The sequence below is a fragment of the Rhea pennata genome, chromosome 19 (genome assembly GCF_028389875.1).
Source record: "Rhea pennata isolate bPtePen1 chromosome 19, bPtePen1.pri, whole genome shotgun sequence".
Taxonomy (NCBI): Eukaryota; Metazoa; Chordata; class Aves; order Rheiformes; family Rheidae; genus Rhea; species Rhea pennata.
Window position 1 is genome coordinate 4289618 of NC_084681.1, and position 26045 is coordinate 4315662.

A 26045-nucleotide genomic window follows, 5' to 3' on the forward strand; every position below is an offset into this window, starting at 1 on the left:
TACAGATTAGTAATGATGTAAAAACTACAGATCGCTTTTATTTATATGAAGTTCTTTTGGCCTTGTTAAGTATTGCTTTGTCATTGTTTAAAGGTTATCCTTTAACTTACTTCTAACATACTTTGCTGCATGAGGCTTAAGTTCTACATAGTTGAAACTTTTGCTTTCTGTTCACAGCTTTAACCGAATAGACATTCCTCCCTACGAAAGCTATGACAAGCTATATGAGAAGCTGCTAACTGCCATTGAAGAAACATGTGGGTTTGCTGTGGAATGACTTTTCACAGGCTTACCTGAGACTCTATTTATACTCCTGTCAGCCAGAAAGCCCTTCCCTCAGACAAGACTCAAGAAATGCTTGAAATACAGGAAACTTTCCCTTTTCTACACTAGGACACTGTGAGGGAAAGGACAACTTTGGATTATTTTTTTTTCTTTCAAGAAAATAGGTTCTGTGGCTCTTGCCATAGAATCATTCAGCTGCTATTAAAAACTAATATCTTGAACATACAGAATGCTGACTTTTCTACATTTCAACTGTTAAGCAGTATTCTATACTTAAAGACTACTATTTTTTGTAAAAGGTAATCTATTATATTTGCCTACCTGGTTTCTATTCTCAGATACCAAGACACAACTTCAGCAGTCGGTACAAGTCACGTTTCAGCCTGATTTAAGTGTAAGATACTGAACAGCATCTATACCTGCTATTTTTTGGAAAAAATATTTTGGATTATTCTAACTTTGCATAAAATTGGCTGAAAGAGTCATTAATCTTTTTAATTAAAGCCACTTACATGTTAACTGCATTTTCTTATAGTAAAACGTTATATTCTGCAATGTAAATTCAACTTAAATGTTACCACAGGGGGCTTTTTTATATTTTTCAAGCATGAATTAGAAATATGATGTTTTAGAGTCCTATTTATATCATTTGTCAGATTCCTTAAAACAAAATTTCTAGTCTGAGTGGCACAAACTGTATTTGGTACAGTACTTGTGTTAATATGTGGGAGAGACCTTTTTAATGAATGGTAAACACTTTGGGTTTTTTTTAAACAGCATTTTTGTAACAAATCTGTCAAGAGTATTTTTTGTTGCTTTTGACTGTAAATTTATCACTGCATCTTTCAAGTTTTTAAGCATGCTGATGGGGTGATACTTCCCAGCAGAAGCTTGTCAGCAGTTCATTTCAGAACCCATCCTGTCCAGTCAACCAAAGTTTGTTTGAATGCAGCCAAATCACATTATGTATTTGTTGATGCTAAAGATTTATCAGGTAAAAAATGTTTTAATCTTTGTCTAGCTGCTCGTGACATGTGGTTTTAACTTACATCTAAGGAAAAATTGTGATAAAACTAAAAAAGGTGTATTAACTGAAATACATGCAATGTGCTTTGAAAATGAGGTTTTCAGAGCACATAATTTATTGATTGTAGGGATGGAATTAAGTATATATATGAATTATAACATGGGCTGATATATTCAAAGGGGATTAAAATGCACTACCAGTAGAGGGAACTGAATTCTGAAATTTGGGGATTCTCAGTTAACATCTGTATGATCTGCTCATGGTGTGTAGCTATACCAGTCTACTCAATGGACAGTGGTATTCTCAATGGTGAGAATATTTGGAATAGGTAGCTTTTTCCAATCAGTGTTGTGTTTCTTAGGTTACAATAAATCATCAAATGTGCACTATTTTTACACTGCCGATGAGAAGAAAGTCAGGAGTCTTGAAATAACTATAAAAGAACGGGATAGAAACAGCTGTTCCATTTTGCAGCGTAAGTTACACAGTGAGCTAGCTGATTTTCTCTCTCTTCTATGGAGCTTGAACTTAATTTTGTTCTGCCAAATCTGACTGCCACAGTGAGTAAACTACTACTGGATGTTGTGTATTAGAATAGTGGGCAATGAACTACTTTTGCAGAATTGTGGTAAGAATCTGGTGAGCCAAATCCACATGTTCATTTAATTTTATTTTTTTGTACAGCTGTTGTTGGAAGGTTTGTTCTGAAAGACTTGCTTCCCAGTCTGAGCTGGCTGCAGACATGAGGCTACATAGGGGTGTAAACATAAAGCCAAGAAGCTTGCTTTGACAGCCGGGCCTTGAAATATATCAGGCCCCTTTTTTCTTCATTTCAAGGGACTGTTGCACTCATTTAAAATGGCTGGTACCTTTTCTTCCATGGTTTTCAGCTAATATTACCAGAGAAGCTATCACCACACTTGTTCAGGTTGCCTGGGAGAGCAAAGTAGAATGTTGCCCAGTGTGTTTCTTTCTTAGTACTGCTGCCTGTGGTTTGGGACCACTGCTTTAGACACTCCCAAAGACCTCTTCTCACTCCTTCCAGTTTGGAGGTGTGACATGAATTGCTCTTTTCAGAGACTAGGTTCTTTTGACCACTGTTCACAGGATAGAAAGCCCAGTGTTGTGCAAGCGATCTTGTTCTGCTCTTACTCAGGCTATGGCTGTAAGGCTTTTTCAGCATCCCTGATTGTGAAAGCACCTTTTCTCGGTAAAATCCGGTTTGATCCAGCTTTTGGGAGAAGTCAGGGCTCAGTTAGGTGACTCCATGGGGAAGGTATGCTGTTCTCTGCACCAGACGGCCTACTTCAGCACTATTTAAAGACTGTCACAGTGGTGTCTCCTAACCATGTCATCTGTACACACCTCCCAGGAACCTTCTCCCTGTCAGTTTACTTAAGCTGGTAAATTTATTGAACACACAGTTATGGCCACTCTTAAGGAGGGAAGAGGTGAGATCTGCAGAAAACAGAGCATAGATGAGCTGATAAATACTGTTCATTTTCACAGCAGCCTTAGTAGTACATCTGTTTATTCTATCAAATGTTTTGGTGTGGCATAGAGAATTTTAATCGCCACAAGGTAAATATTGTTAATTTAATATGTAATAGGCAAAACTAGACAAATCTGCATTTGACTAGCCATAGCTGACAGATGAGAATGAATATATCAAATATCTTGAGTGCCTTTCTACCTTTCTAATGACTGAGAGCTTTAACTGAAGCACCTCATCATCTAGTCAGACATTTATGAAAAAAATGTTAAAGGGTTAATTTCTTTACAAAATTTTATTTCAAGATCATGTCAGCTACTTTCCCCTCAAAAAGGTGCTAAGCCTAATATTGCATTTTAACCTTGGACTTTCACCCCATGATTAATGTGAATATTTATTTCAGCATATCCCTCTGACTGGATTTTACTTTATCCAGTCTTTAGTTGTTTTAGAAAGATGTCACATCATTGTTTTATGCTGTTGCTTTTCATTATGAATGTTTAATTATGAACAGTGACTTTTGTAGATTTCAAATATACAGTACACAGTTGAGTTTCAGAGGATTTAATTTCTCGGTGTAAAGAGTTTTGTAATGGTGCTTTGTACAGTATGTATTCTAATTTTTTTTTGCACATAGTTTCAGTTTCCCTAAACTGATTTATTTTTACCAAATTTTTGTTGTACTAAAGTCCAGAGCACACCAACCTGTTTTTAAGTTCTTGTTCTACAACACTACATCTGTATTAAACTTCTGGTGCGTTTAAACTGGCTGCATTGATGGAAGTAAAAGCTTTGCTTCTATATCATAAGTATGCATTATACAGCTTAATGTAGCATGCTCCAGTTGCTTCAGATTTTAAACTGCACCATATAGTTAACAGGTGCCATTTGTTGTACTTTACACTATCTAGTAGGTTTCTAGCTCTACCACATCCTTAGAGCTTTGTCTGTAGTCGTAATTAGTTTATACAAGTGTAATTGCTCCTCCACAAACTGACTGTTCTTAGTTTATCTTTTCCATTGTATTTATTACAGAGTTTTAGCATTGATATCAATGTATTTTCACCCAGCTGTTACATGAGCTTTAACAACAACAAAAAAAATCTGTATAAAATGGTTTTTAAATACTTAATGTATGTACCCATGCAGAAGTTGAGCAATAAATTGTATGCTGTTTGCACACTCACAGCATCAATGGTTTAAAAAGTGTTAAGTTTTTTTTTATTTAATATTTACTTTAAAATGTAACATCAGGAGTTTTGAGTAACTCAACTTTGTTACAGGAGAAGATACTTAAACTACTGGTGTCTTTCTACATGTTGTTACATACCTTAAGGATTGTGCTAAGTGTCCTGGTAAAACAGAAAAGGTGCCTTTTGCGTACAACTTTCATGTCGTGGGTGGGATACCCATGTCCCAGAGAAGACCATCTCACTGTTAGCAAACGAATGTCTTCTCTCAAAATTCAGCAAAGCTAACCCACTTCCTCAGAGGAAGAAAAAAAAGGTAAGGTAAATTTAGTGAACAATCGTTAAATGTAATAAACTTAGCTTGGAATTAGCCTGTTTTATAGCAACTCCTTGGAAGTGGTTGTGAGAACAAAAACACACACTCACTCACTCGTAAAAGCAAGTCTAAGTGCAGTATATCATGTTCTAACTACCAACTGTTTTGTTTAATCTGTCAAGGAAGCATCTCCAGCTGCTGTTCTCTTCTGCCTAGCACTTTTTTTAAAAACATGCATGAGACTTTAATCCATGGAGTTTGTTGCTGGTTCCATTAGAGACACCACCTCATGGCAGGGTTTTACTGTTGTATATGCATAGTATAGAATTCTGATATAAATATATCGCTTTGCACACTCCATCCAATATGGAAGAAAGCCATTTTAAGCAAGAACTCTTCTACTGGAGCTTGTTTTAAATTAGTTGCTAAATATTCTCTCCTCATTACTGAGGAACTAAGGTGTCCAATTCTGTCAAGCAGAATATACCAGTAGTGGGTTTTACATAAAGACAAACTGATGATTAGTAATGCTCATTACTGGTATGTTTTCTTCTCTTAATTAGTAATTTGCTCAGTCTGTTAAATACTCACCATTACATATTTGCATTTCTTAGGACCCATAATGCATGGCTGCTGAAGAGTTCCAGCTGAAACCTGAATTTTCTACTGGACTGTATATTTTCATAGCAGTAGATGATTCTGCAAAGATAGGTACAGTACCTCTTCTCAACGCCCTCTGCTAGCCCTCTGATTTAACAGAGCTAAAAGTTGAATTTTGGGATTTATCTGTTTTCTTCAACTTCTTACGCTGACAGAACTAGCACTAATCTACCCTATCCTAAAAATTAAAAAGTACATATTTTTGAGAAAGCTAAATGCAACTACAGTCTTACAGGATTGCTTTAGTCCAAATCATGTAACTCTAAAACACAATATGGTAATCTATTTGATAAGCTGTTATTGCCTGTGTGTTTGTAATGTAGCATTAGCATGACTCCCTTTTGAAATAGATCAACTGAAGTAAAACACTGCATGTTTGTCTGAGTTTATGTAGTTTTGAAAACACAACTTTCAGCTCCTCCCAGTAGTAACTGCAAAAAAGTTGCTGAGAGTTAGGAATGATATTCATACGCCCTGCCCAATAATTAGGAGTGCTGTCTACAGGCCCCTCCAAGGCTTCAGTTCTTGTAGCTTAATTATCAAATTATAATTTTCATTGTTTTCTATTTCAAATTTTCCAAGTGCGTTCATAGCATAAAGTATTTTATGTGCTTTGCTATAAACAGCCAACACACACAAAACAGCATCTTAATCACAAATTTAAACACTGTGTAGAACAGGGAGCCCTCCATTGTTTTAATAAAAGTTACTCTTTAGTCACTTTCATTGTAGTCACTCTCTAATTAGCCCTTCCAACAGAAACTTGAACCAACAATGTTTTAAAGTTCTTTTTGTCCTCAGTGGCTTTTCAATCTAATTGTTTCTAGTTAAGAGTGTTTTATTTTTTCTTAAAACTTACTTAAGCAATAAAACCAACACAACAGTGTAAGTGTTTCAGTATTTAACTGTTACACAAGTAATCACTTTGATTGCTTCACTGAAACACATTGACTTTCCTCCTTACCTACACGTTAAACTCAACATTATCCCAGTCTTGTAAAAAAGGTAAAATTTTATTGGTTATCATAAAAGTGCTCTGTATCTTTGACATGTCAAGATGACAGACAGGTACTTCACAGCATAGTAGCTACACACCATCCAGTTATGGCAGTTCTCTTAAGAATTCCCCTCATCTTACCCAGAAAGAGAACTGCAGAGATATTTACCACAAGTCCTAAAAGGATGAGCTTTTGCTGTACTGAAAGGAAGCCATCTGAAGTCTAGATTTCAGTCTGTCTGCTTCCAGTTCTTGAAAAAAGGTATCCTCATCATTTTGCATTATCATTGTCTGCAGTTGCTGAATTTCCTTTTCCATCTTTGATCTCAGTTCTCTTTTTGTTTTCCGCAGCATCTAAAGAAAACAGAGATTAGCCACAACACCCAGAGAGAAAACACACATACACAAAATTAAAAATACTTACTTGGGCTTGTGCTTTCTCTCTGGTTTGGATTTCTTGGCGTTCTTGAGATAAAGCTTCTGCTAGCATGGAAAACTAAGCATAACAAATGTTTGAGTTAGAACTAATTAAAGAAAACAAAAGGATTTTTTGTGAAGAAAACAAGTTACCCATAACTGACTTGGATGCAGATCAAGTTTACCTGGTCTTTGTAATAGTTCTCCATAGACTCCACCTCATTCTGATGTTCTCTCCTTTGCTCAGCACGTTTCTCTTGAGCATATGTTCTCAAGTCCTTCAGTCTTTGCTTCTGAATTTCTAAGCCTTCTTCAAAAAGTTTTTTGAATATCTGGCAACAATTAAAAATATGCAGCATAAAAATTGCCCAGAAAGTTACCAAAGCTTGACAGTTTTTGGAAACACTAACATTACTGAATAATAAGGCTTACAATAACCTGCTTCATTTGAATAAGATGCTTTAGTTATACACTTCTTTTTCAGCTACATTCTGATAAACAGGTCATTACATGGAAGACAGATCACTGACCATGAAAAAAAGTAGATGTTTAGGTATCTAGTAATGGTGGTGTGTCCATAGCTGAGCTGCATCTGTAATACCTTTCAGAACTCCAGCCAAATGAGTAAGTTCTTATGTCAGTTCAGTCAGGTGTATAAGGAAGGGACTAGAATAGCACATGTGTATTGATATAAGTTTTAAAAATACTTTTGAAGACCCAACAATACAGGCTAGAGTCTTTTTACACTGTGACCCCTGGAAATCCAGTCTGTACTCAGGCTTTTCTCTTCATACAAAAGAATGCTTCTTAGCTATGCCGCCTTTGCAGCTAGAGGCAAATAGTTCTCAAATCACTAATAATGGATCACTGACCATCTAGGCCTGAATTATAAAATGTGAGAATGGTGCATCTATTTTTGCAAAATGTAATGTGCTAAGAGTTAAGAGAAGTCTTACTTCTCTCTCCTTAGTTCTAATGTGCATCACTAATGGGGATATCACTGTCAAAAAGTCTACTTTGTTTAACAAACATGAGCAAATAAAACTGTCTTTTTAATCGCTTTAAGGGACTATTCTGATGATTCTTTGGCTAGAACCTATAGGAACAACTTGATCCTGCTGCTTCTGAAAACTCCTTCCCCTAATTTCTCTTGCTGTCAGCCCTCTTTCCATACTGATACCTGACCCTTTTTCTCCTTCCCTTCAACCTGGCAGGAACCCTTTCTTATTTTACAGTGGACTGCCCTGAACTGCATCAGTGCTTCCAAAGAAGGAATCTTTTTATCTAGGACTTGGCTGACCAACCACTTAATCCTGGCTCCTATGTTTTGTTTACTTAACTTGTCCTCTGTCTCCTTGTACCATTATTTGAACTACCATAGAGCTAGAATTCCACACCTGCAGATGAGACATCTTTTACCTACCTTTTCTTCCCGTGTCCTGGCCCTCATCATCTTGGCACGCAACTGAACCCGATAATCTTCATAGTATTTCCTGGCTCGAGCAATTTGCTGGCGTTTCTCTCTGACTTTGTTTTGAGCCCATTTCTGTCGATAGATGCGTTGCTTAAATTCTTGCTAAATGGAGAATAATAGCCATAAGACTGAGCTTCCTGTATGTATTGTTTCACACAAAGCTTTGCCAATTTTTACTAAGTAAATAGTTATTTCCTAAAGAGCTTCTCCCTGCTGCAGTTGTACACTGGATTTACAGTTTGAAGCTTTAGTCACTGATTTAGCAAAGTGGTGCACCAGCAGAGCTATATAATTAAGCACTGCCTTGGTGGCTAGTGTTTAACAGTAACACCAGGAGGCTGACTTGCTTTTTGTCCTTGCATTTTCTCAGGATTTGTTTATACTTTTATAGCAATAGTGCAATGTAATAATAATATTTCATTCTCATGACCTCAGTAGCCATACAACAAACATACTGCATGGCATTTGAGACCAGAGCTACTCAAGAGGCATAATACTGTCATAAAAAATAAGCAGCCACTCTCATTGGTCAGGGAATTTGTATTCAGCTAACTCAATATGAAAGTTTCATAATGTGATAACCTTCAAAGAACATACCAGTCTCTTGTTATGATCTTGATCTTTTTTAATGATGTCAACAAGAAGTTCATGCTTTTTCAGGGCTTGTTGAACCTGGAGGTTAAAAAAAAAATAAATTTTTTTTCTTTCATCATTCTGCAGGGCAAAGTTTTACATAGTTATTTTAGTAGAAGGGCAATGTTCATGTCTGCTAAGTATTTGTTTAGCAGTAGAAAGTTACCAGGCATAAAGCACCTGTGACATACAAAAATTCATCAACTTTTCAACTATAAAACTGTTTCAGAACTAGGACTTAAGCTTCCAAATGCTTAAAAAAAGTGATCCTAAGCAGTAGAGAAAAACTAGTATAGAAGATGGACACTACATTCAAGTGGCTAATGCAAATCTGAACAAGTGTCTAAATACATACATCTCTATTCTAACTAATCATGTTGTCCTAGGAAGAAAGTATTTCCCCTCCTCCCCCCACAATCTCAAGAATTTATTATTTTTGCTCAACTTTACTCTCTGTAGTTGTACATGATAGCCTGTCAGAAAACGGAACCAAGTGGTGCAAGACCTCTTTAAATTAGAGTCTGTAAAACCTAGGGCTGCAGTAATATAAACAAATCTTTGCTAGAGATAAAGCATGTTGTCAACTGAGCTTGTTCAGATTTTAAGCCATAAAGTGTCTGTCCATGCTACTGATGACATTCTTAGCAAAGTCCTTAGAATGAAGGAAACTAAAGGCATATTTGTAATGGATATGCTAGTTTAAGGAAAAACAGTATCCATGGTCTGTCTCAAAGCTGGGGTATAATCATCCTCTCATACTGTGCTTCAGCTGTATGTACCTATGCTGCATAAACAACCAGTTATGATGCTTTTATTATCTAATGAAAACTGAGGCCTACTACTCTTCCATCAGAGGTACTGTCCATGCTGAAGCTAAGCAGTAAAAATAAGAACACTCACTTCATTTTGGAGTTTCACTCTAGTTTTTTCTTTGCCAGAAGCTGCCTTAAGTTGTTCAATCTGTGCAAGCTGCTGCTGCCACATTTTATTCATGGTATGGTGGGAAATATGCAGGTGGGGAAATTCTTCCAGTAGCAGAAATAGGAGGTCATCATCTTTTACTTTCACTGCAAGGTAAAGCCAGATGTAAACAATAAATTCCTGGAGAGCACATTTAATGGTAAATTCTTTTAGACAGTGTCGGACTCAGTTCCAAAATATTTTAGATTGAATCTTGTACATAACCAACATGCTATTATATGATATCAGGCTAAATCCAGCAGGGCATAGCATTGCTGTGTCAGTACAGCAGCTGACAAAGTGGTCCCAAGTAAGTATGGATTCTCACCCCCCACCTGAATAATTCCTTTTATAGCTCAAGGTCAGTTCCCCCCTGCCTTTGTATTTGATCCAATTCAGGCAAGTATTCCCCTCCTTTTTTCAAAGGGTTCAGACAGTGATTTCTATCTCACTGTCTCTCACTGGCTGCAGCAACTTAAAATAACACCAGTACAGCAGCAGTGGTGACAGATCCAGGTCAAGTAAACAGGTGGAAAGTAGACTTGTTTGCGAACAACTAGCTCATTCCTACTGTATCTTTATGGCAAGAAAAGATAAAGGGGAGAGGAAATAAATGCATATTTATTAAGTATATACCCTCTAAATACTGAAAAATATGTACCTGTTATTATGCCATGAACTTACAGATAAGCCTGCAGAATGCTGTAACTGCCTGTAACTGTTCGCAGTTCTTACAAAATCACTTGCTCAGCAAAATCAGTGGCAGCATTAGTACTGCAATGGCAGAGTCTTTCCCCACCAAAGTAGTTGAAAGGCAGAAAATGGATCTCAATCTGTCAGTTGCTACTACCTTCACAAGGGTCAGCACCAACCCACACAAGCTAGAGGTCTAATTTTAAAACTAATATATGCTCTGAAAAAAAAAATAAAGACTGAGCTCAGAATGTAAGGGAGCAAGCATAAGAGTAGCAGTAATGGAAACAGACCTTGAAAATAATCCAAATGATTTTAAGGAGTTAGCAAATGGGTCAGTTTTGAATTGTACGTTAGTAGTTTGCATTTACTTAAAGCATTATCTTCCCTAACAAAAACCCAGACATATGAAGGTCATAAGAAGGGGAAAATGCTAGCGCTGACTGGTATATGTTGGACTGATGCCTTTATTCTTGGAGTTCAACACATGCTTTCAAAGGATGCCAGTTTTCCACCAAGTATAGTTTTGCAGTTCTTACTTGGAGCTGCTTTCTTTGGCTTCGTAGTCCCTCGTTTTGGAATCCACTGGCTGTATTTGGGATTCCGAGGTGTGGTTTTTCTAGAATAAACTTTCACTGGCTGAGGCATTTTTGGAGGTTCTTTAAAGATGTTTTCTTTGTATTCTTGTTCCTTAGGAGCAGATGTAAAACAGATGGAGGACAGGTATGAGAAGGGGGAAGACTGATAGATCACATAGTTTAGATATCAGAAAGTAAAAATGGCTTTGAAACTTTATTTTAGCCTTCCAGAGAACCAAATTCAGTATGTCCAAATTCTCATTCTACCAAATACAGGTCAGGGTTTAAATGAAGGTTAAAGCCCACTATTGCATAACCTCAGTTCTTCTGCAGCACTACATCAACAGTCTATGGACCACTCTTGCACAAAAATAGATAGCAGAGCCCACATTGGCATGACATAGCCTTTCAGCTTATGTTTCTTACCTGTTGCTTGGAACAGCAAGGAATTAGTGAGAACCTCTTTGCCAGATTAAGAACATTAAATAATTTTTAAAGTGCTTAAATAAATCATAGAAAGAACAGACTGACAGTGTAAAACACTATTGCCTGCACTACACTAGAGGATCCAATCTTATTAATCTAGTTGTTTTTGGAGGTGAAGAAGTGCTCATCTGAACAGCTAGTTTCTCAAACTCAGACTTTTCTTGGACAGACATTTACAATAGAACAAAGCACTAATACTGCTTTCTGAATTTAAAATCATATAAAGTTTAGGCCTATCCATGGAAATTATCTACTTATTCACTTAGCTTTACTTCTAAATGAGAGTGTCTTGAAGTTCTCACTTGATATGATAAGCACAGCCATAAAGTTATCCCTAAGAATAATACACCCAAGTGCTGGACTCTTAAACTGCTTGTCCTTGGGTTCTACTTACCTCAGAAAAAGCTGTCCTCCTGTTTACCACCTCAGTAGCTTGTGTCATATACAACTCTAAATAACTATGACAATGGAATTTAATGTACTTTTGTACCCCCCAAACACATCCACAATGCCTTGACAGAACACATTAAAAAAAAAAAAAAAAACACCATCACTGTAGTGCATGACATACCATTTCCTTGGCTTTTTCTCTGAGCTTGGAGAGCCTAAGCCTCTCTCTAGCTTCATAAATTCTTAATTCATCTTCATAGGCTTTAGTTACAAGCTAGAAAATAAAAACAGGACTTTGCTTGGATTTTACAGAAAAGTTAACCAGTTCAGGTGGGTCCCTACATGTCAAAGTAACATCTTCATTTTTTTTCCTCTCTTCCCTGTATCCCTCCTCAAATTTGGGATCTACATCTTTTCTCAGCAGTCTATAAGTACAAGATTACAAAATTCATGGAGTGAGTCAAACACCACCAATAAGTAAAAGCATTTACGTTTTAACCTTTTTAGTGTAAGTTTTGGTAAGAATAACTAATAAGTCTAACCTAGAAGTTACCTTTGCTTTTAGTCTTTTTTCATCCATTTCTTTCTGCAGTTGGCTGCGTATTTTCCCCATCTGGCCTTTTCCACCTCTATAAAACCTATCTTGCAACTCCAAAGAAAGTTGATGCCGAGATGGAGGTGAAGATGGAGAAAGAGATCGTGGCCTGTTTGGGTACTTTTTTAGATATGGTGTATCTGTAAGGAGAGGTAAGTGCTTTGGTGAGTATCTAACTTGAAACAAAAAAAACCCTCCAGCCAAATATAAGGAAAAATTACTAGCCAGATTTCTCTACAGCAGAAGAATGGAAAAGTTCAGTACAAACTAATTCATAAAAAGCTAAAGCTTTATTTTCAAAGTCATCCCTGTCCAAAGTTCCCTATTTTTTTTGGATTGTGTGATAGCAGAAGTGCCAGGAGATATCCAAGATGGGAAAGCAAAAGGCAGCAAGACCATCTGAAGGTCAGACACCATCTATATACCAGGTTTACAAACACCAGACCTCCATCTTGTAATATAGTGTTGCACATGTGGAATAGATCAAGTCATGATAGTTTTAGGCTAGTCTATTTATATATAGCATGGTTATATAATCATATTATCACCAACACACACAGTGCACACTAAGATACCTAGATGTCCATGCTCTGTTCAGTACAGAAAAAAATAGTGTATTGTGAACAGGCCCTGTTTTTAGGCTCATACAGTACTGTCAATGAGTTCTCAGTGTGTTCTATATTTTACACCTAATTTCTGTACATTTTTCACTACCTTTTACTTCTAGTAAAATTTCACCATAATTATTTGGGTGTTAAATGGGAAGTTGGTTGTAATTCTGTTACTGTTGCTCAGGTTTGGATCCAAGAGAGAAAATGCAGGTGAATTAGCACAATACAAAGATGTTCTGGTAAAATATCGATCAGGTCAATGCATCTGTTTTACATGAATTTAAAAAATAAAAATAAAAAAAAAGAAAAAAGAAAAAAAAAAGAAAGAAAAGTTTTGTGGATGTTCCTTTCCATCCTAATACTTAAGTACACCATGAGAAAAAAAATGGTTACCTAGCTGAGCTTTCCTTCTACGATAATCCATGACACTGTCACTGTGCTGAGAAAGGTTGTCTTCATCTGTCAACTCTTCTCTGGTATGCTCACTCAAAGCTCTCTTTAACATCTATTGAATAGATTTTTTTTTTTTTTTGCATCAGCTTCAGTAGGTCATGCAATAAAATTTAGAACTTTGATGTTAATTGCAGATTTCCTTTTAATCAATACTTAATTTACATTCTTGTTTTCCAGAATTGTTACCAAGGCTAGATTGCTCTGATACCATAAAGAAGAGATTGTCACTTACTAAATCTAGTTCATTTAATCTGTGAGAAAGTTTTTCTGATATTTCATGTAGCTCTTGCTCAGATAACTTTTCTTTTGTCTTTCTGGGGGAAACAAACTCTTCTTCAAATGAATCTGTGAGAAAGTTTTCATATCTGCTAAAACAGAAAGTGGATGCAACACATTTCATTTCTTCTCAAAAAAATTACAATTGAAGATAATCATTACTTCATTTAATTCCAGGTCACTTTTTATGTGACTACATTTTTATGGGATTAAGTTAAAGCTGTGTAAATGTCATTATAAATACACATACGAACACATACACACACACACGCCAGTTAGGAGAAACAAAAGATTTCTATTAAAACTGATCTAACTGTCTTGCAACCGAAAAGAAAAAAACAAAATTTTTTTTGGGGGGGGGAGGAGGGGTCATGCACAGGGCAAGGGAGGGAGCAGGAGGAGGACTGAGTACTAGCTTGGTTCTGTACCAAAACAAAACACCCCTAACTTGCCTTTTCTTTCTAGCCAAGTGTCTTGATTCAGGTCCTGGTGTTTGTGTTTCTTGTTCAGTGCCTAGTGAGAGTTCCTCGTGTAAGGGGGAAGCGGATGTGGAAGTTCCATATACCCAAGGAACCTGCAAGAATGAATATGAGAGTAAGTTAAAATTTTATTAAGATTTTCATAATAAAGCTCAGAAATATCACAGATCATAGGAACAGAGAGATCCTACCACAGCTTTTATAGGAAATCCCTATTGAACCATATGATTGTAGTAGAGTGGTAAATAACAATATGGAAGTCTGCACAAATCATAGAATGAGCATACAACTAGGAAATATGAAACATCATATTAGTTTCTAATACATTCTTTTAAACATCAGAAGAATTGTGTCATTTCTCACACAAAAGGACTAGACATCATCAAATGAGATGATTTCTTTTTAATCAATACTTAATTTGATATCTCAGCAGCTGCCTAAAAGAACTGGTATTAGGTACAGTAACACTTTTGTCCCTCAGCCAAGTAGATAGAAAGCTCAGAGATATATGCGAGTTCCTTCAAGTTCTGAGCTGAGCCAAAAAACCTTGAACTGTGTTCCCCCCACCCCCCCCAATTCAGTGTTCTTGAGAGAACTGCACTAGAAGGAAGACTGGTGACATTTTAGAATAGAAGCTTAAAAATATGAATAAGAAAATTATCAGGAGGCAGTATTAACTATCTAAGCTATATTAATGGCATGGATTCAGAGGGCAAAAAGAATATAGTATAGATGGATCACTAGATCTCCATTTGAGCATTCAGTGTCTTGTTAGAGTACTGGCTTTTGAAAATAATTTCCTTAATTTTAAGAAGGAAAGTCCATGCTCATTTTAGTTAATAACAAACCTCTAATCCACGTCCCGTAAAGGCATAAATTCTATCTATTCTTCCATTGTTTGACTGTACAGGTGACAAACTAGTGCTTTAACATAAGAGGCTAACTTCCTCTCCATTTCAAACAAAGCTGTAAAGTCTAAATTTTGGTATGTATCCTTTTGTCCATTAGTGTCTCCTCAAGTCCAACAATAGACAAAGGTAAAAGCTGTTGAAAATACTGGAACAAATGAAGGCTATGAGTACCTCTTGTGGTTGCAGAAGGCAAAGTGTTTTCTAGAGCAAGCAAATTTCTTTACAGACTTGCTTTGAGTGGAACAGCATCTGCCGATCAGTGTGTGCATTTTGCAATACTCCATTTTTGAAAAGCAAAGCAAGATGCAAGGATGGAAAACAAAAGAATATAAGCAGGAAGTTCAGCAATCTTTAAAGAAGGGAGCAAAATCTGAATTATACTGGGCTCTGAAAAACCTCTAGAAAAAATATAATTCTTTCTAAATTAGAATCCTGATCACTTTAGAGAAGGGTACCTAATACTTTTTTTTTTAAACCTTTAAATAGAATCAAGATAACTAATAACTAGTTATTTGTGATAAATTAGAACTCTATAGATTGACATTCATACCTCTTGGAGCAAACATCTTAAGAATGAACTAATGTGGTTTATAAACTGTATGTAGTCATAGTAACAGTATTATTTCACATTGTACTGAAATATATGAGAAAGCTAAAAGCAGGTTTAAAAAACCCTAAACCTTCCACAAGATAATGTGAGAATAAAATGGCAATCCTAAAGTATTGTCTGAACATCTACAGATAAAAAAAATATGCAACAACTACCTTTGCCAGATTCTCCTCAGCACCATTTGAGACCACCTTGTCTCCCACTGCAGAACCAAATGACATAAAAGCATTAGTGGATGGTGTAGACTGCATTGTGCCTACTGATTTGGGGAACAGATATGATCAACTGTGAAACTAAATTATTCAAAGACAATGGGATGACAGAGCAACTATAGTTACACAGTTGTGATATGTATGCATTTTAGTAATTTCTTATAAGTTGAGTGTCATGTAAATGTTATGGAAACTAGAAAGGTAACCAGCATCTCCCAGGCAACAGAGAAAATAAGCACTGAAAACTAGCTTCTAAAGCCCTTTCTACAACAGGAACATTTTATTCCTTTTTCCTCAAGCTGAAAATGGCTTTTTTGGGACATACTTAGAACAATTCAGTGCTCAGAATAAGCTCAGCCATAGCCTTTATCAAGTAGAATCAATTTCTGCAGCATAGATACGTCTTAATGGTATTAACTAAGAAAGGATTTGAACTGCAGACACAGATTATTGTTCTCTAGTGCAGTAAATAGATTAAACAAAATAGCTTAATCTAACTGCAACAGAGAAACATGAATTTGGCATGTGCCCAAATAACCATTTTTACAAACACTGATAGTTCCAAAGCCTTGTTGCTTGTACTTCTATTAAAATTAAAAACTACATTTGACACGTAGAATTGCCCTATAGGAAAAAAATTCTCTCACCAGGGATTTTCCTTGACAGGGGAACACTACCAGAAATGCCTTCAGATTTTTGGACAAGTGATGCCTCAGGCTGAAAGAAAATGCAAAAATTTTATGAGTTCATAGAAGACATTTGACAGGAAGGTCATTCAATAGGTTTGTCCACATATGAAAGTCAATGCTGATTTTTATATGTATAAGCAAATATTGTTGTATTGCAAACAGTGTTGTTATATTGACTATATATATATATATATATATATATATATATATATATGAAAACCACACACATCTTAAATGAGCTTCCTGTCCAGACATCCAGTGAAGAATGAATTCACAATTCAAGTTTGTATGATACAGTCTGAACATAGATCAAACCTGTTAATAGGAAGACAAATTCTCACTGACACCTTCAAAACTGTAGAATGACAGTGATTGGGCTCTGAAAGTAGAAATACACTAGAATAAAGTCTTACAACAAAAGCAGAATTAATAAATAAAACCAAAGGACAAGTTTCTACTTACTGTAGGAGTTTCCAATCCTTGGCTGTTAACCAAAGTTGCTGACTGGCTGTCTGAACTTTGATAATTTACCCCCACAGGATAATGAGGTCTAGTTTCAGAAGGCTGAAATGGTGGTAGCAAAGGAATAGCTTGGCGTATAGGTTCCCCAAGCTTTTTAGCACTGGCACTCAAACTCTCTTTGTTAAATTCAGCAGTGTGAACAGACTCCATTGATCCTTAAGAGACAAATATGAAACACTCAGTTTTATCTATGAAAGCAGAACAGACTGAGCAAGTTAGTATTGTGTATTTTCCTTATGCACCAGATGGAAGTATCTAACAATACCATCTTTGCTGGATTGTATAAAACATGACTGTATAATCTTTGTGTCTTACTATGGTACTTTTCTTCTGTGTTTAGAGATATATATTGCATTGTTGCATCCCCTTGTTACACTATCTTTTTAACAGCATCAAGTTTATTTCGTGAGTGCAGAATGAATATACTCTTCTCAAAAGCAATGGGGCTTACTGCATGGGTGTAGCTATTTACTTTCACAGTTAAAAAACCAAACAGATTTGCTGCCCTTTTTGAAGAAAATCTGGTACTTTAGACACATACCAGGGAATACCTGATCATGTGCAGAATAGGACTTCTGAGCATGGACAAAGACATAACTGGCAGAGGCCAAGGACAACTGAAAAAAAACACTGTCACCTGCCAGAAGGATTCTCCCAGACCACAGTCCTATGATTGTCCAAGAACAATGTGAAAACCACTTACAGAACATTATTTCAGATGCAAGGAGCTTCCAAAACCACTTAACTTTTGTGGTTCAGTTAACCAAGTAGTAAAAGAAGCTTCTCCAAAATCTAGCTAAGTAAAAATACCCCAAATCATGCAAACTCCACTCCGTGGGATACTAAAATACACCTTCAGAAATTCTGGCCTTTTGTAGCTATTAAAAAAAAAAAAGTTTCCGTCCATGGCTGTGGTTCTCTCCTACTCCCTTTGGGGAAAGGAGTTAGGTTAGATATCAGAAGACTGGATGCTCATGGTATTATTTTACAAGGGCTCTTTTGATTTTGGAGAACTGTATATATTACGGTGCAATAGCCTCTGAGTGTTTAGGTTGTTCTATTCCTTTGCAATTCCCCACTTATGCTTGTAAAAATTCAAGGAACTGGCATTCTGTAAGTGGTGTTAAAAATACACTATAAAGCATCTTGTTATGAACTGTTTATTTAGATAAGATGAATTGTGCTGCTACTTTCATCTGCATTTCTGTTGTTCAAAAGCAACATTGTTCTTTTTGCTTCTGACTTGGAGTGAATTCATATGTATATGTGCCTATACAGAAACAGTATTCAAGAGACTTAAATTTGAAGGAAGTTTCAGAACCAAGTAAGGTTTGATTTTGTTACTTATGTATTTACCAGAGTCCACTGACACTTAAAAAAAAATGCTTTTAAAAACAATGCATCTCCAAAGCCTAGAAATGTTACTACAGAGTAGTCTTAAAAGTATATCTAAGTACTGAACTCACCTTCCTCTTTCTCAAAAACCGATTGAACAGGATCCCCGAGTCTGATTGGTTCATTAGTAGATCCTGATTCACCCACATTACAAGGTGGAACAAAGGTTTCTGACTGGGACCTAAAAAGAACATAAAGCAGTATTTATTTTAAAAGTCTTTGACACTTTAGTCCACAAGATGGAGCTGCAGAAGAGTCCCAATTTTACTTCAGTTAGCTAGCTATTACAGTTCAGGAAATAAGAGACTGACTTCCACAAAACAAACCAATAAAGACATCATAAAGATAAATCTAATGTAGTTTCACTAAAATGCAGTCATTTAAAACTAGTGGAAAGAGAAAGCTTTGAACTTACTTTACTGTGTGTTAAGTAAATTTAAAGGAAACTAAAAGCCATTTCAACATTCTTCATAAGCAAAAAAATTCTGGATCTAATTTTAGTCCTCTTGCTGCCCAGCAAGAGGAGGAAGTTATCTCGCATTCCATTTGACATATGTAATTGGTATGTTTCCTACTTGCATAGTATTAAAAATATACTACCTTCTCTGCAGAAATGCAGAGAGATAGTCAATCACTGTGTCAATGAAAGTATTTAGAATTGTTCTTACCCTTTAACTGATGAGAGTTTTGAGGGCGGCGTAAGTTCACCAACATTACTTTCCAATTGTTCTTGAGGTGTATTTTGAATTTTGTTATTAGATAGAAAATTTGCATCATCTGTTAATAATCAAGATGCATTAGTTTTCAGGAAAATTACTCATACCTAACAGGTATTATTGCCACTATTATCAAAAACATCTTAAGACTAACACAACATTATAATGGTAATATAGAAAATATGTATTTTTAAGGGGTTAACTTGTGGTCAATTTTGAAAAACAATACAATTATTATATACCTTATTGTTTCAATTATAAAATCCTTTCTTCTTCCTCAAAAGAATTAAATCCTGAACTTAAGAAAATTAAAGCCACTAATCCTGGGTAGCACTACTGGCAGGAGAAGTCCAATGGAAAAAGCAAAGTAGCAGCAAAAATGCTGTGAATTGCTACTGCCTCTGTTCTGCCTTTCACAGTGAAACAGGACAGGTAGCAATTAATCTCAGCCACCAAGTGCTCTCCCTCTTTACTCATAATGTGCAATAGCCAGCAGTGACAATTCTTATTAGTTACAAGACAGGAAGACCAGCAATCAGTCTATGGCAAAGATGTCTCTGAAGGCTTGAGTAGCTTTTCTTCCCCTATTTACAATTTTGCCTCAAAATAGCCCCTGCTGTGGATCTGACCACAAGACCACCTTCACAGGGAAATTGAAATCATCACTTCATTCCCCAGTTTGGCTCCCAGCAAGTGAAAGGAAGGTTTGCTCACTGTTCTAATTAGGAGTTGAAGAGTCAAGTATTTCCATCCCTCATCCTAGCCATCAATCATAAGTTTTGGGGAAAAATGAACAAAATTTTTCATAATTGTTGCTTAAGAAAATGAATGCAAGTACTCAGTTTGGCCACTGAAAAATACTTCCCCCTCCTTTCATTCTCTCCCCTTCTGCATTGCCTAGGTTATAAATAAGGCAAAAAGACCAAACAACTTTGCTATATTGGAAACACTTTGTATGATCTTGTGCATCACAAAATAAGGTTCCACAAAGCTTACATTTTAAGTGGTTATAACTCCCTGTAGTTGCTAATGAAGAGGAAAGGAACCATTCCTATCTATTATAGGTGCTGTATTCCACTCATGAACACAAAAAGATGTTGTCATGAGAACCTAATAAAACCCTCAGCAAGCTTACCTGATAGCAGACAAGCTATCAAGTGTAAAAAGATACTGCCCATAATATAATAGCATGACATAATACCTTGAACTGGGACCTCCATCCACTCACCTCCATTCTGAAAAGAGGCTTCACTGACTTCTTCTGTAAGATACTCTAACAAACCATCAAATATTTCAAGGAGGTTTCTGATCGATTCCCTTTCTCCTTTCACAATGTTCTCACCTTAACAGAAGATACTATTACGTATTAATAATTAGTACTTCACAGAAGGAAAAAAATAAAAGCAAACAACAAAAACAGCTTGAAAATCTTCAAGAGTTTTCTGGGAAAGACCGCTTGGAAATTCTTCTGAAGATTTCCGCTCAGAAGACAGCTTGGGTCGCTGACAGATGCCTAGATCTGTTAGGGTAAGTTATCTTAAAAGCCTCCTAAAATTGCGTATTTTCAGCTCTAATAATTGAAAGCTTATTGGCTTATTGAAACTACACTTGTTTCCATTAAAAAAGCAAAAAAAAAAAAAAAAAAAACTCCCACAGTGTTAGAAATAGTACACTTGGTTCTCAGGAATTTACTGCCTAAATTTATAACTATGATCCAAGATAAGGGATCAATATTTTGAAGACATTCATTACAGGCATAAGATCCTGCACACAGGTATGAAAGTGTGCTTGATAAGATATGGTTCTTATAAAAGTGCAAATTAAACCAAACATACATTCACTTGGTGCCTGTCAACATTAATGCAAGTACTCACCAGTGATGTGTGACAAGCTGACCTGCAAGTAGTCCAATGCCAGAGAATCTATTACTGCTTGTATATTATGTGCATCATCCTCTTGGCTTCTAGGAGTAGCTATGAAATCTATTTAAAATAAGAAATATATTATAGGCTACCTAAACAGATAATTTAACCGCAGATGTTCCAACTAACCCACTTTTTAATTTTCACTTACAAATTAGTATTTTTATTATTATTAATTTGTAACAGCATTTTTTTTAGTTTTGGGCATGTATTCAACAGGTCTACCACCTCAATTGGCCACCAGTTAATTCAAAGCTATTAAAGTCTTCTACAACAAGAAGTCTTCACATTCCCCAAATACACACAGTTTACCCTAAAGCAAACACAAATACATGGTTATTTAGCTCTTGCTTAATTAGTGGTACTGAAATCAAATGGAGTTGTGATAAACAGGATTTATATCACAGCTTATCACTTAAGAGCATATGAACACTAAGCATTTTGTTAGAACAGGATTCAGCACTAACATGCCTTTACAATAAGCAAATTCAAAACCTTCATAAATATTGTATCTATGTATAAATTCAAGGCCTACTTTACTTTAGAAAAAAAGTGCTAGTGTAGCTAAACTAGTAGATGTTCTTCATAGCTAGAAAGAAACTTACTTGGTTAGTATAACTTAAGTCTGCTTAGAGGATGATAATCTTCATGAGTGTATCTTTAGAAGGATGCAAACACTGCAAACCCCCTACATCTCTAATAAATAATCTATGCCGTCAAGTTTCTAGATCTCTCTTTAAAAGATAGCTTAAGATCATAATCAATGTTTTCCCTCCTAGATCTTCAGGTTAGACAGGCAACTGATTTAAAAGTAAAATATAATTCATACCAAAACAGAAAGGGCCATCAAAATAGTCCAAATAAGGCAGCCTCCCTAGTACCACAATATGATAATCCTTTAGGAAAACAGTGAATCTACATTTAATGTTAAACTGGGAGAGCAGAGAAAAAGATGCAAGACCATACTGTAATAATTTCTCCATTGCATATGTTTAAGAAAATGCTATTCTTCAAAGCACAACCCTTGGAAGATTAAAAAAATAGTTTGACATGATCCCTTTGACCTTGTAATAAAGTCAGTGTAAAAGGTTTGCATCTCAGTTAAATTCACAGGAGACAAGAACAAGAAACTTTGATTATTTTATACCTTCATTGCCTTTGTAATACTTACTAACTTTCTCACAGGGACCTACTACAAGCAGCTTCATCCCTAAACCCAAAATTTTACTACAGTGGGTTTGTCTAGGATAGGCCAAGAGGTTATAACACAGTAACTAGTAGTTCTATGTTCAGTGTGGAAAAGATGGAACATTTTACCATCTGAATAGTCAGCCACTACACCACTACAGTAGACAGTGTCATATCATCAGATTATTCAGCCACTACAGTAATCAGCCATACATGCAACATTTGCGCGCACTTAAAAAGCATTAGATAGTTCTAAGTTCATTTTGATTTTGGTCATTAATAAACATACAGAGAGAAAAAAAAAGTTAGAAATTAATGTTCCCACCTGGTACTTTTTCTCCTAAAATTGATTCATAAAGACGAACGAACACATCAGCACCACATTCTGAGAGCTGCTTTATGTGCTGGTTTATGTGACAACTCCTCAAAAGATCATTGGCAATATCAACCCAGTCTATTAAGAAAAAAAACATTAATGATGAAGTGAGGACCCAGGAATAAGACATGGTTAGTTATAATGAAAAAAGTTTAGACATGGGACTTAATCCAATTGTCTGTGACTCTGCAGTATCTGGTATATCCAGTCATGCCACACTTATCATCCAGACTAGAGAACCTGTTGGAGTCCACTATTATGCTTTCTGTTCTGTGCCCTGTCTTCCTTCAGGTGGAAGGATGGGTAAAGAGTGAGAAATTATACGAGACAGCATCCTGTTCAAGTATATAGTTAGGATACAACTGGAGCTGAGAGCTAGAGGATACAGTTAGATAGTCTTTCTCTTTCCTGACAGATAAAGGAAACCAAGTTTTTCTCTGTCTGCATAACTAGGAATTCCAAACCTTGAAAGTCTTGCATGTCAATATTTTACTGGCGCTGAAGATATAAATAACATTTACCTATAATTAGATTGGTGATACCAAAACAATTTTTCAATCAAACCCATCCTTTGGGCTGACATTCAATCCTAGGGTGATGATTTAGAGTTCAGAATTTGCTCTTTTGCTCGTCAGAGCATCTTTGAAGACATCATAAATTTAAGTTATAGGGTTTTTTAAGTTTAAGCATAACATGACAATTGTCAAACTCATGTTTTTTGAGCAACATGAGTTGATCTCTTACAAACCCAATTTCCTGAATGTTCTTAGGCAATGGTGACACTGCTAGTGTAAATATTTATCAATAAAGCTAAATCCTAGGACTAATGATACCATGAGTGGGATGAGAAGCATGTACATATGCAGCCTGTGTTTACCAAAGTTTTTGCTTTAAAAGTTCTGAATTGAGAATGGTTTAAAGTACGTTTCCTCTACAGTTTTCTTTGCCACGCACTGCAAATATTAACTTGTAAAGAAAATAGTTTTTATATGTGTGCTAGTCTATGATTTTTTGAGATTTGATTTTCTCTACATAATAACGTAGCAAAGAAAAGAAGATTTTTAACAAATATTATCAAGGATTTTAAATTGCTAAAAATGGGATAAGACATCTGTGTAAGAAAAAATATATATATAGTGTTACTACTACAGATACAGATACTTGTCCCATTGTTATTACTGTATACCAAGGGAATTACACTTCCACCTTCACTCTGTTCCAAAAGACACCTTAACCCTCACACTTTGTTTTCTGGTGCACAAAGTGTTAAAGTAGCATCTCCTACAGTTCAGGATGGCAAGTCCTAAGGAATTTGGGGTTTATCCTTTATTTTCAGCTTAAAAGTATCATTAAGAGAGAAAGAGGTGATAAAAAGCATTAAAAGACCACAAAACAACAAAAAGGGAAATCCTAAGGGGAAAAAACGTACGAATAAAGTGGAGCAACAGAAAAATAAATTAAAAAAAACCAAATAAATAAGGAGGAGGTGAAAAAGCTGCTCTCCACCTAGCCCCTAGCCAGCCACCCCTCCAGCACCCGCCCCATCAGCGGGGAGGCCCCGCAAGGCGATGGGGACACGCCACGACCTAGCACGAGCGCAGGTCAGAGAGGCAGGCTGCGGGGCAGAGACGGGTGATCTCCTTAGGAGCCCCCTACCCGGCCCCCCCTACCTGTCTCCTCAGAGCTGCCCATGATGCGAGCGCCCGGTGACAGCGCCTCACGCGCACTAACGGACTAGGGGCGCTGCCCCGCCCCGGGTAATTTAAATAGCTCCTCTCGGCGTCTCGCGCGCTGATTGGGTATGCCCCGCCGGAAGGGGCGGGGACTCCCGCTGAGAGCCGTCGCGATTAGCTGCGGCTGGGGATGGTCCGCCCCGGGCTTGCCTCCGTCGGCGTTGCCGTTGCGGGTTGTACAGCAGCTGGTTGCCGTGGAGACGAGGAGGGGTAGGGAACCCGTGCCTCAGAGAGACACCGCATCGCGGGTCACGTGGCCGGAACCTTCTTTGCGCGCGCGGCCGTTGGTGATGAGGCGGGCGGGTGAGGGGGTGTCTGCGGCATGCGCCCCTGCGCATGCGTGGAGCGCGCGGCCCCTGGCGGGGGCGCTGGTCTCGCGCGAGCTGCCCGCGTGGCCGGCGCAGCCGCCGCCGCCTGTCAGCGTCGTAGCGGGCGGTGGGTGAATCGCGCCACGCCACGCCGCGCCGGGGGAGCCCGACGGACTGCGAGGCGGCCTGCGGCCTAACGTGGCAGTGTAATAAATAATGACAAAAAAATTCAACTCGGGCTCCGTTCCGCGGACAGTTGGGGAGGGTTTGCTGAAGAGGTTTTGCCCTCAACTACTCTGAAGTGTGGTGATTTTTTTTTCCTTTTACGGATTTTCAGAGAATGAGGAGGGGAGAGGGTTGTCTTTGGCAGGCGAGGTGGAGCAGGGGAAAAATTCTAGCACTTGATCTTGCAGAGCCGGCCTCTGGATTCTTTGCTGATAAGTGAAGGTGGTGTTTACATTAAAAGGGTTAGTGTACAATTGGGGAGGTTGGTTTAAATTAGCGGGTGATGTAGGTTTGCTTAGGAAAATGGGTAACTTGATGACTTTAATGGATGACAGTGCCAGAACCTTTACTAGAAATAGGTTTTGTCTAGTGAAGCCTACTTTATAACTAGCTGCTAGTTTTTGGAGGCTTTTGATGGTGAAAGTGTACTTTCTTCCTTATTAAGCGTAAGTATACAGCACTGCATAGGAATTCTGGAATTTCCATGTTGCCCCAGGAAACAGTTTGTTACAAACACAGCTTGCAAGCCTCTCTTTTATATTGCAGACACTTGTTCAAAGAACAGAACAGAGGAAAATAAAAAATGTGTTTAAATTAAGACTGAAACAAAAATGAGGAAGTTTCTTTTTTTTCAAAGAGGAAATTGAAGTTACTTGCAGTCTTAAGTGTGTGCATATGACATGAAAACTATGAGAGGTTCCCATGGTTACGTTTCTTTAGGTGAAATTTTGTGGAGTTACATAAGTAACATGTATGAGAAAGAAACAGCTGTGGTATACATTTTTTTTTAAAGGATAGGCCTAACAGGTGTTACTTTTGAGGGCTGGTCATGCAATCATCTAGTACTGTTCTTTGAAAACTTTGCTCCAATCTTAGCAGTAATCAAAAAAAGGAAAAAAATAGGAAATAATATGCCTTATGTAAATCTGTATGGGAGGGCAGATTTTGCATTCTATGTGCATTTCTTGTCAATAAGCTTAAAAATGGCAAGGATTATTAGAAATGTGGAATTCATTTTAAAGGAGAAATAATTAGACTGCATCTTTGACTTAGAAAAGGGGTAACTGAGAAAATATGTATACCCTTTATGGACAGCAATAAAGTGGATAGAAAGTTATCATTTACCATTTCTAACAATTCACTTTGTTAGTGCCCCCTTGTTCTTAGCAGTCAATATGCTGGGAGAAAAAAGGAAGTTTTTTGGGGGTAGTGTATATTGTGAAACT

General features: G+C 37.0%; 2 protein-coding genes across 3 annotated transcripts in view; one reads left to right on the top strand and one right to left on the bottom strand.

Moving 5' to 3' along the window:
* The window catches only part of SMURF2 (SMAD specific E3 ubiquitin protein ligase 2), a 65684-nt gene extending 61689 nt beyond the window's left edge, over positions 1-3995 (top strand). The window contains exon 19 of the mRNA XM_062592053.1: positions 178-3995. Coding sequence (XP_062448037.1) covers positions 178-277 — 100 coding nt within the window. The 3' untranslated portion in view covers positions 278-3995. The remainder of the gene's footprint in view (positions 1-177) is intronic.
* CEP95 (centrosomal protein 95) lies at positions 3353-24267 on the bottom strand. 2 transcript variants are annotated; one of them, XR_009960369.1, is made up of 22 exons: positions 24224-24267; positions 22503-22631; positions 20942-21049; positions 20296-20409; positions 19020-19128; positions 18423-18532; positions 16897-17111; positions 16393-16462; positions 15689-15735; positions 13986-14107; positions 13490-13622; positions 13198-13309; positions 12152-12333; positions 11780-11872; positions 10684-10834; positions 9392-9558; positions 8456-8530; positions 7808-7960; positions 6570-6716; positions 6392-6463; positions 4902-6321; positions 3353-4290 (listed from the first exon to the last, which is right to left on the bottom strand). XR_009960369.1 is itself a non-coding variant. In XM_062592052.1 (21 exons), exons 1-21 carry the CDS (start codon positions 24243-24245, stop codon positions 6145-6147), a joined length of 2508 nt encoding a protein of 835 aa, XP_062448036.1. In that variant the 5' UTR covers positions 24246-24267; the 3' UTR covers positions 3353-6144. The 2 variants fall into 2 exon arrangements, 1 of the variants encoding a protein (XP_062448036.1); XM_062592052.1 differs by having other exon boundaries at positions 3353-6321.
* Between the last annotated feature and the right edge of the window lie 1778 nt (positions 24268-26045).

What these genes read in the sequence shown, in the direction of transcription:
- CEP95 (XM_062592052.1), bottom strand. Translation starts at nt 24,245, where the DNA reads ATGGGCAGCTCTGAGGAGACAG. An exon ending in CAGCTTGTCACACATCACTG is followed by an intron (nt 20,410 to 20,941) that starts GTGAGTACTTGC and finishes TCTTCTGTTAAG; the next exon opens with GTGAGAACATTGTGAAAGGA. An exon ending in GAGTGAAACTCCAAAATGAA is followed by an intron (nt 8,531 to 9,391) that starts GTGAGTGTTCTT and finishes TTTAACCTCCAG; the next exon opens with GTTCAACAAGCCCTGAAAAA.